Source organism: Ictidomys tridecemlineatus, chromosome 9 (genome assembly GCF_052094955.1).
Source record: "Ictidomys tridecemlineatus isolate mIctTri1 chromosome 9, mIctTri1.hap1, whole genome shotgun sequence".
Taxonomy (NCBI): Eukaryota; Metazoa; Chordata; class Mammalia; order Rodentia; family Sciuridae; genus Ictidomys; species Ictidomys tridecemlineatus.
In genome coordinates, this window is record NC_135485.1 from 120,287,135 (window position 1) to 120,298,223 (window position 11,089).

At 40.7% G+C, this 11,089-nt stretch overlaps 1 protein-coding gene across 1 annotated transcript; it reads right to left on the reverse strand.

Moving 5' to 3' along the window:
• Positions 1 to 1,288: 1,288 nt before the first annotated feature.
• Npy2r (neuropeptide Y receptor Y2) lies at positions 1,289 to 10,202 on the reverse strand. The gene is made up of 2 exons (XM_005330915.5): positions 8,806 to 10,202; positions 1,289 to 4,875 (listed from the first exon to the last, which is right to left on the reverse strand). Exon 2 carries the CDS (start codon positions 4,839 to 4,841, stop codon positions 3,693 to 3,695), a length of 1,149 nt encoding a protein of 382 aa, XP_005330972.1. The 5' UTR covers positions 4,842 to 4,875; positions 8,806 to 10,202; the 3' UTR covers positions 1,289 to 3,692.
• Between the last annotated feature and the right edge of the window lie 887 nt (positions 10,203 to 11,089).

Consider the following 11,089-nt stretch of genomic DNA (forward strand, 5'->3'; position numbering starts at 1 on the left):
CATGATGTCCCAATATCTTAGGAATTGAAAACCTAAGAATTAATATTTTCCCTAAATTGCAACCAGGAAAGCCTTGAGTTCTATTCCCCCAAAGGGGAATACTACATGAATATTGGAAAGCAGAAGAGAAGCACAAGCCATTATAGAGTCTATGGTGGTAGCGGGCAGCAGTGTGGGCCTGGTAGAAGAGGGTATGATTATGATGGTTGAACTGTTCCTCTTCCTGTGCGTCATGCCCTTTAGTGCTGTTGACGTTGTCCATGGTTTAAAGGTTTCCTAACCTTCATTTCTTCAGCTCCTCCAAAGTTTTTATGCCTTTAATCTTCTGTATTAAGTCACTTTAGTCTACAAAAACCTATGATGTCTTCTCTACTCCTGAATCATGACTAGAAGACTTCACTGATTCCTCCATTTTCCCCAGGTGACAAAGTTCTAGATAATTTTGAGTGACCTAGAAATGAAACCTATGTATAAAGTCCGTTCTGTGTATGCAAATGTATACTTTTAATGGTCTTAAAAAGGGAGAAAATGAAATAAAAAATAATCAAATAATGGATGATCCTGATCAAATAAAGATGTTTTCTGGATTTTGTTCAGTTGAAACCTTACTTTCTGAGAAGATACATGATAAAATGGGATACATATGGTCACAACCTTGTGAATCTATCTTGGCTTTAATATCTACTTCAGAAACTCAGTTTTCTTGATAGATACTTATTGAGTACTTGGTGACAGGAAATGTAAGTGCCTGTAGTTCCAGAAGGGTTAAGATAGTCTCTATCCCCTGCTTTCATGATACTTAAAATCTAGCAACAAAGATTGGAAGAAAAGAGAATTTGCCCTGATACATGGGCATAATCAGGTGCTATGCAGCTTCTCAGGTCATAAAACTATTTTGAGTTCATTATAAGAATTATGAGAAGATATATAAAAATCTTAATTAAAAAATGGTTTGATAAAAGCTGAGTTTTACCTGGTATGATGGCACATACCAATAATCACAATAATACAGGAGGATGATTTTAAGTTCAAGGCAAGCCTCAGTGATTTATAAAGACCCTGTCCAAAAATAAATGAATAAAAGCAGCTGGAAATGCAGGTCATTACTGAGGTTGCTGGTTCAATTCCTGGTATTACAAAAAGAATAGAGAGAGAGAGAGGCAGAGAGACAGAAAATAGAGTTTTGAAAAATTACTTGTTTAGTAGATCAAAGTTGATTGTATGAAAAGATGACAAGGTATAGAGGCATCAATTAGCAAGAAAATATATCATCTAAATTTGCAATAACAAGGGTCTGAGAAACAATGGTAGCCTGGAAGATAGGAACGAAGAAAAGTGAAATGCTTCAAGAAACATTTAGGAATTAGGACAAAACACAGGAGTTAATTGGATATGTGAGATGAAGGCACAGACGAGTCAAGGGTGACCACAAAGTTCAAAGCTTTGGGAACTGGTGTGTAGCAGTCAAGATTGGGACAGGGTGAAGGTGAGATGGGTCCCCTAAAATGTCAGGTCCTTTTGACATAGGTTGGGTTTGAGCTGCTGGTGAGACCCATGCACACATTTCATTACTCAGTAGAGAAACAGGTTGGAAATGCAAAAGAAACATCTTGTCTGAAAACAAAGATTCAAGCATTCTCAGAACATAGATTACAACTGCAGTCACAGGAGTGGATCCATTGACCCAGGTTCAAGTACAGATAGCAGGACAGCTAGACTCAAATTCCATACAAGTTCTTTAATTTCCCAAATTCCTTTTATTTCAACATTAAAATCACTACATAAAAGATATTTTATTAATGAATTGACATAGTTAATTGAATCAGACATATGTTAATCACTTCATTAACTGAATTCTAACAGTTTACTCATCAAAGCATATAAATTTCTTTCAGTGTAAGAACTCTCCAAGGGAAATAAAATCCTTTACTACAATCTTCTATTAACATCTTAAGCAATGTAACAGCTATGTAAAAGACAAAAAGCTTCTCCTTAGATAGTTTTGCTAAGTCCAACAGAAAAATGAGTTATTCAATTATATGATATAATACAGATATATATTATTTTTGTTAATTTCTTAATCTTTGATCTAGTCTTACTTTTACTGACTTATCAGTATTCCAAAAGTACAGTTCATTTCAGGACCAATCTTTTATTTCTAGCATAGAAGGAATTTAATAAGATTTGTAGTATAAATTTTAAGTATATCCATAAAATGAAGTTCTTCAGCTCATATAATTAGCGTTACAACTGAATACTCACGTTGAATTTGTCTGAAATGTAAGGAATATGTTCACAAATTCCATCATATTTACAAAAATATAACTACAATGAAACTTCTTTAACAGCATCCAGAGAAATGCGACTATTTTTAAAATCTGTCTTCTTTTTCATGAACATAGAATATTTTAATTATCTTTGGTTAGGTACTATTAAAATAAAAAATATATTAATAAAATCATTAAGGAAAAACTACTATAGGATCTATGTTCCGTTATTTATTGGTACATTTTATTATGTATATATTCATTTGGACAATAAATATATAGTTACTTTGAGGAAAAAATAAAAGAAATTGGTGGAAACAAAACATTTGCAGGGTGTAATGAATCAAGTGCTTTTAGTTTTTCTTACCAGATGAGTCAATTTTATCGAAGTTATATATTTTTTAATCCTGAATGGGTCCATGGAAGATGAATTCCAAAGAAAATAATACTTCAGTGTTCTGTAAACATGTATGTGCCTGTGCAAAAGTTGCTTACAAATAGTCATATGTTGCAAAATGTTGTAAAAATTATATTCTAATCTGATTTAATTTTAGTGCAAATTTGTTCCAACACAGGAATCATCACAGAGATCATACAGATTCCGAAAGTTATAACAATTAGCAATAATTAAGAGAATTAAGTTATTTACTGATTATGTAATAGTATCTATACAAAAGCAGGAAAAACTTGATGTGAGAAATTCAATAATGGTTCATATTTTTTATAATTCTGAGAATATCAGCCTTTGATTCTGAGTTGAAAAATAATTCACAAAATGTGCATTTGCTTGTATGAGCAATTGCTCACTGAGTACTAATAATTTTCCTTCACATATTAATTGTCTAGCAAATTTCAGTTTATGCCCTTGAAACGATCTTGAAGTCATTCAGTTAGCAACATTTTCCTATAGCATTCTCTTCTGGATTTCACATATGAGAAGGACAATAAAACCAAACACCATAAAGGAGCATCTATGCTCCCTAGAGAAATTCGTGTTCAGAAACTTTTCATTAGATGAGGAGGAAGCAGGGAGGACACGGAACAGAACCCCCAGTACTTGTCCTGATGCGACTTGAGAGTTCACTTATTTTGCTCCCACCTTTTAGCAATGCTGCTAATGTCAATTTCTTGTTCACTTTGCCTTCTATCTGGGAGATGAGTCAAAAGCACTTCTCCCTGTTTTGACTCTATTCAATCTACCGTCTGAGCAGCGGTAATGAAACCATTTTGTTGTTCCTACCTTTGAATACGGAGTAAATTCACCAAGGCTCGCCCTATCAGTTTTTCAGGAATTATGCTGCTAATACTTCCATTAAGATGCTTTTCTGTCCTCAAAATGGGAGACTAGCACATACCTGTGAGCCTTCCTTAATCAGGTTGATAGCTCTGGTCAGAATTCATCCCTAAGTTTTCACACCTGTTTCCCTAGACATTGGTAGCCTCAGATAAAGAGTCACTGGGGCCATTGTGCTTTTTGACTTCCAGGTTCTTTTTAGATTTGAGTGTCACAGACACCTCCGAGTGAATGGCATCCAACCTCTGCTCACAGCGGAAGGCTGAGAGGAAAGCCTTCCTGTAGTTGCTGTTCATCCAGCCATAGAGAAGAGGGTTGGCAAAGGTGGAGCACATGGCGATGATGTGGAAGACCGTGAAGATGAGTTTGTACTCCTTCAGGTCCAGCACATGGTGGTCGATGTCAACAGCAAGCTGGAAGGCGTGGAGGGGCAGCCAGCTGACAGCAAACACCACCACCACACACACGAGCATCTTGGTGGTTTTCTGCCTTCGCTGGTGGTAGTGGTCATTTGCAGCTCCAGGGCTGACGTGGTTCTTGAGTTTACTCCAAATACGAGTATAGGAAAAAGAGATGATGCCCAGAGGCAAAACATACAGGATCAACAAAGTGGAAAGACTATAGATAGTGCCATACATGCTCTTCTCCTCACCAGGCCATTTCTCAGTACAGGCCACAATCTCAAAGTCTGGAATAATTTCAATCAGTGAGTACTCCCGGAAGATGGCCAGGGGACTTGCCAGGAGGGCACTGATGCCCCAAGCCAAGCCAATAATCAGGAAGCTGATTCGCTTGGAGATCTTGCTCTCTAGGTGGTAAACAATGCACCGATGACGGTCAAGGGCAATTACAGTCAAGGTGATGGTGGACACCTGAACTGCCAGGCCCTGGGCATATGGCACCAGGTGACACAGGACAGGACCCATTTTCCACTCCCCCATTAAGGTATAGGTAAGAGTGAATGGTAGGCACAAGGTGTTCACCAGAAGATCCGCCACGGCCAGGTTGGCAATAAAAAAATTGGTTACTGTACGCATGCTCTTGAATTTGATCACCACGTGGATCACCAAAGAGTTGCCAACTACCCCAAGCAAGATGATGGAGCAGTAGGCCAGTATGAGGACAACACGTACCTCAACCAGCTTGGTGCTGTCTATGAGCTCTGGCTCAGGGTCAGGGGCCAGCTCACCCCTCGGAGTGGTGTGCCCTGCCCCATACTGCTCCACCTTGGTTTCTTCCACTGTCTGGTTCTCGTCAGACTCGGCACCCACTGGTCCCATTTTTAGCACTGTTGCACTTGGCCTGCAACTAGATCTACAATTAAGGGAGAAAAAGAAAAACAGAACAAATATGAAACGTGGAAATTGCAAAGGTATTGTAAAATAGATCCCAAAGGGACTGTTTCAATTTGGCTGAGGCTCAATATATCCGTCCTTCTTATTTCTAAAATCGCATCTAGTATAGCATCTTGATAAAGCAGGTCCTTTATTAAGTCTATGCAAAAAAGATAATGGATCAATTAAATCAGGTCCTAAAAAATCTATCCAAGGATGGGAATATAATATTTTTCTATAGTGAGAAAAAGTTCCAGTATGGATGCTACCTAATGGAACCCATTCATTTTCAGTGGGATGAACATTATGAACTTGACTGATGTTATAGCTGCTACAAATTCACCCAATTAATTTTAAAGAAAATAAAGTTTCTTTCACTACTTTCACTGTTTGAAATTCTTCAATATACAGCAAAAAAAAAATTGTATAAGGAAGGGACAAATATGAAAACCCATCCCTGATCCCTGAATTGTGGGAATAGAAAATAAGGCACAATGATGGGATTTGGCTTCATAACCATTTTTTCTAGTGTAGTGGATGACAAATAATCTTCCCATGTAACATAGTAGAATCCTGCACAGATACTACCTGAGAAGTATGCTCAAGTCTGAGCTCCATCCCCCTAAAACCCCAAATAAAAAGTTTTAGCACTTTTCCTTCCCTTTTGCCACCTCCCAGTCCCTGTTTATTTCCCTTCTGTGTGACCTACTCCAGTCTATGGTCTTCCCATTAATGAAATCACCTAAAGTTAAAAATATCTTCACCTGTGTGCCTCAGCTGCATCTTCCACCATTTCCTACTCTGTTCTATTCCACACCACAAGAGGGTTGAGTCTCATAGAGACATTTGCAGGGTCCCCATTCATCAGGAGTCTGGGATTCTGGCTCTGGAAAGTTAATAGGAGGAACTGGCAGGTAATTAGCAGCAGGAGGAAGGAGGAAGCCTCTGCCTCCTTTCCCCTCCCTCTCTGTTCTGAGCAGCACCTCTGCACCAGCTCCTTGGCTCTGACATCTATAATACAAACCCTCTGTGATCCTGCTTGCAGTGGATGGTCCTGGTTCCTGGCCTCTGCCACACTGCCTCTTCTGCATGTCTCTCCAGCCAGTCGGTGGTGATAAATCCCCTGCTGTTGCTAATCCCTGAGTAGCCCCAACATCCCCTATCTGGCTTCCATCACCTGTGTAACCACTTATCTGCATTTGATTCTCTCTTTCACATTTTGAAAGAGATTTGATTTTATATGGTCTGCTGATAACATGCCTACTTTAATTTTCTCTCCCACTAAAGGGTCTGCACCCACACATAATGATAACACTGGCCTATGCAGGGGAATCCAATCCTCAGTATGACATTCACATCTTGATGCCCTCCTTGCCTACTCCTTTGGCCTCATCTTGACATCCCAATGTATACTCTGTCACAATGAACTGCTCCCAATTCCAGCATCACTTGGGCTCTCTCAGACCTCCCTCTGCTGTCTGTGCCATACAGGAAGCCTCTCAGTTATCCCAACACTTGTAAGACTGCACAGGCCACACTCTGATGATTCTCTTTTGTTCACCCCACCACAGCAATCTTTTCACACGCAGGAGAAGCTAGATCTTTTTCATATGTTATTTAATCCTGAGCACCAAGCAAGACACTCCAGACACTCAATAATTTGGCAAAACAAATATGAAACTAAAGGAAAGCATAATCAACATCAGCTATTTAATTAAAAAGTGTAATGTTGATCCTTTCCTATGGATATAATTAACTATACAGGATTTCTTGCCATGATATGCCATCCTTATGCCTGTTTTGTCCTATTTAATCAGATAACTGCTTCTACACGAAAATTATCCAAAGAAACTCTAGGTCAATTCTTGATTGTAATCATTTAAATTGTCAGTATACACCACAAAGAAACTTCTCCAATATGTGTGTGTGTGTCTCTCTCTCTCCATTTCTCTTGGGTTCTCTCTCTCTTTGTCTCCTCTCTCCTCTCTCTTCTCTGTTTATTTTAGGCCATCCCCCTTCATAGTACCCTTACTACCCAGAGGAGTAGTAAGGAGTTTCCATGAACTTGTGTATTTGCTATATTGACTTAGATTCTAGTTCCCTCTGCATAAATTTCAAACAGAATATTCCAAGTAGACCAGGTTTTCTTTCCCCTTTGCTTCCCTTCTCTAGTAAATGGAAAGAATGGAAACAAGACATTCAGATCATGGAGCATGCATTTGATAGGTTCCACCATTTCCTTTAGAGTAAGAACTGACTCTACAGAACACAATTAGTCAATCCAGACAACTCATTAACAGAATTAACGAGACTCGAGAAGTCAGTTTGGAGATTTTAGCAGACTAAATTGAGAGTAAGCATGAAATCGAAGGACATTAAGAAGGGGGGGGTGTATTTGATTCATTGACTTAGTTTGCTCTTTCTTTTCAGTCTTATTTTATTTATTTCAAAGCCCTCTTATTTACACCTTCTCTGCAGGAATGGTTATTGATCTATAAGCTATTAGCATATGGACATGATTAGATGCTTGTAAGCACACTACTGGCTTTCAGCCAGTTCAAAACATTACCCAGAGCAGAGAATCTGTCACTTCTCAGTAGCACTTCTGGAAAAGTAGAAGAGGAAAAGAAAGTACACAAAGGAAGTTGCCCATAGAAACTCAAAATGTACAAAAATTACAAGAAACACAGACAAAGAAGAAATATTTTCTTGAAATAAGGCAAAATAAGGCATTCACAGTATTCAAGAAATTTAAGGAGAACTTGTGAATGGCACAGTTTTCTTGAACAAGTGAGTGTTTAGTTATTTTGCTATTAAAACATTTCTTTGTAGAATAGGAAATAAGGTTTGAGGTTTGGGGTTTCTTTCTTTCTTTCTTTTTTCCTATGTGTCTCCCCCCTGAGATTCAAAGCAACTTATAATGAGTCTGAGAGCCTTCTTTTTTAAAAAAAAATAATATTTTTTGGTTGTTGATAGACTTTTATTTATTTATTTATATGTGGTGCTGAGAATCAAACCCAGTGCCTCACACATACTAGGCAAATGCTCTACCACTGAGACACAACCCCTGCCCTGTAAGCCTTCTTTTTGACTACATACTTATATCTATGGGATTTTTGCAACAGTTCTTTCTGAAACATTATTGTTCCAGGTTGGCCTTAGTGAAGCCTGTCATCTTACCAAGCACAGCATCGTACAGTAATCTTTTCTTAGAGAAAAATCTCAGAAATCATGCCACAGACCTTAGGTTGCCTTCAATTGTTAATTCCGGGATGTGGAGAGAAGAAACTTTCCAGAATGATACATGCAAGGCACGACTGTGTGTCTAAGTCCAACATTAAGTATATAAACCAATGAATCTGGGATTGTGTCTCTTTCACATGTTTGAGCTCCTGACCTTTACGTGAAATCAGCGTTTTCTGTTTCATGTTCCTAGGTTTTTAAATAATATGTTCCTATTGAGAAACATCTTTAAAGCTTTTCATCTCACCTCCTTTCCCTTCACCATATGTTCCTACTGGTGAGTGAGCCCTGGTTTTTTTTTAAAAAAAGAAAAAAAAATGAGTGAATGCTTAAATAAATGTATTCTTGATCAGCTTTGGAGAATCCAATATGATCTTGCACTTTAGGCAGGCGTTTGATTTTTAAAGAGAAGGTAAACAGGAACAACCTGCCTATTTCTAAGAAGGCACAAGGAAAAAGTCAAGAATCTTCAGGAAAGGAAAATTCTAGCACAAGGAGAAAAGGAGAACGGCAAAAACTCCCCCATCCCCACTACCCACCTAAATGTGGCTGGGAAGTGGGGGGTTACGCTTGGAAACACCACCCCAGTGCCTATTTCTTAGGACCCTGGGCTTCTTTGGGGATGTTCAAGTTCCCAGAAGGGGAATCAGAGGTTGGACTTACTGACCTGGCCCTCGCGTTTCTGCTGAGACTGTAAAACAAGAAGTGTGCAGCCAGTCAGTCCGATGATTATCCGGAGAGGGCCCTGGGAGGCCTCCAAAGCTGACCCAGTTGTGTTTGCTCCGACGGTCCTGGGCAGTGGACTGCGCGGGCGAGCAGCGGGAGCAGCTGGAGCTCCCTGAAGCCTGGCTGCTGTCTCTGCCGTGGGCGCTTGGGCACCGCACTGCGCTGCACAGTCTCGGGTGGGCGTAGAGGATGGGGCGGCAGGGGGAGGGGGTGGAGGTAGGATTGGGGGCGGGAGAGGCGAACTGCTCCCTTGAAGAAAAAGAAACAGGTTCGGAGGCTGAGATGGCCCTGCAGCGGAGGGAGCTGGATAGGAAGTTTCCGTGGCCAGGGAACTGGGGGCGAGGTTCGCTTTTTCTTGGTTGCGTCCTGGTCTAGGGAGACCGCGCAACGCAGCTGCCAACCTTACTCAGCGAGGCGCCCCATCGCAGGTCCTACTACTACCTGCAGCTGCCACTCTTACTCCCCTGAACACCCCCAAGTTTGATCCTCTGGGCGTTTGCACCACGCCTACCTTCTTTCACTTCCACGAACCCCTCCTTTTACTCTCCGCCCCCAATTCCGCTAGAGACGGCTCCAAGAGGACATACACTGGTCTGGAGCCCGGGCTCACCAGATTCGCAGGGAAAAAGCAAAGGCAAAGGCGTGGCGGAGACACTCAGCTGCAGCCCAGGGAGCTGTGGTCCCCTGCGCGGAGGGCGAGCAGAGACCGCGGGCAGGAGGGAGGCGGGCGGGAGAGACAATCTTCGCACCTTTGCGAAGCTGAGAAAATCCCAAGACTCCCTAATCGGGGTTGCTTCCTATTTTCGCGTGTAGGAGCAAAAGTGGAGAGCTGCACCGGTGCACAACCGGGGAAAAGCGCAGTTCGATTGCACCGAGGACAAATCCTCCGCACGCTGGCCCTTGGCTTGAAAGCAGGGCGCTGGCGTTCCTATAACTGGGTGGTCGCTGCGCTCCAGCACCAAGGAAAAGCAAAGTTCAGATCCTTGCTGCCCAGGATCCGCAATTCCCTTAACAGGTGTCTGCGGACTGTTTCAAAGTTGAGTAGCGCAGATTCAGATTGAAAGCTTGGAAGGTGCGCTCTGCAAAAAGCTGGAACAGGAAAAGAAAGGAAAGCAGTTGATCTCAAATAAAAATCAGTATCTTTCTCTAGTTAGCTGATTTCCGGATCCTTTCCTCTTGACTCCTTTCAGACCCAAGCCACTGGAGCCACGATGAGATGTGAGCCTATGTCTGGTTTCCAAGTGCTCAGCTAAAGCTGACAGGACTGAGTTTGTGCGTAGGAGCCAAACAGTATAGACAGGACAGGAAATCAACAAAGCTGCAAGGTCTGTTTCCTTGAGATTCTTCCCTCAGACTCCGAAGTTTACAGCCAGCCTCTTTCCCTTGTTCAGTTTTAGAGGGGGCAGCAGAGCCTACCAAGTTTGAAAACCAAAAGCTTGTAACTGCAGAACACTCTTTCCTCAACCATCCTGTGCTGGGGCTTGGCATAAATCACTTACTACTCTGCCTCAGGATTTGGGGTTCTGTTTGTTTGTTTGTTTTTCTCTTCTGAAATGAGGATGACCATATCAGTTTGCTTGGAGTTTCTCTGAAATATTAAAAAAATGCTTTGATTTCTATTAGAGATAATATTCTCCAAAATACTAACTAAAGACTGCCCTCAGAAAGATAGGGTTTTCAATCCTCTGAGGGTTTTCCAACACCCTGATCATATTTCATTTGTAAGAAATCTTTACACAGTGCAATCTGAAATAATCTTCAATTAATATTATGCCCATAGTAGTATAGGAGTTGTTTATAAAACAAAACAGCTTGGGCTTTTTCAACCACCCAAGAAACAAAAATAAAGAGAACTGGAAATATCCAAGATGTTCTACATGGTACCACTTAAAGTATTTTAATAGATTTAATATTTTTTTACCTATGGGAATATTCCTTGTTCACATAAGTGTATTATGCAAGAAGTTCCATGCTTCTTGATATTTGCATGGGTGCAGAATAAACTATGACCAATAAAATCATAACTTTTGAAGAGCAGCAGTGGGTTGAAACAACAACAACCACAAAAGCAAACATCCAGGAAGCAGATGAGTATTGTCTTGTAGAGTAATTGCTTTAGAGGATTCAACTAATTTCTCTAACACCGATTGCACAAAATATGTGAAGTGTCACTTAAAGGAAGCACTTTGGAGCTTCTCTTTGAAATCTGAGTTGCTAGCATCAAT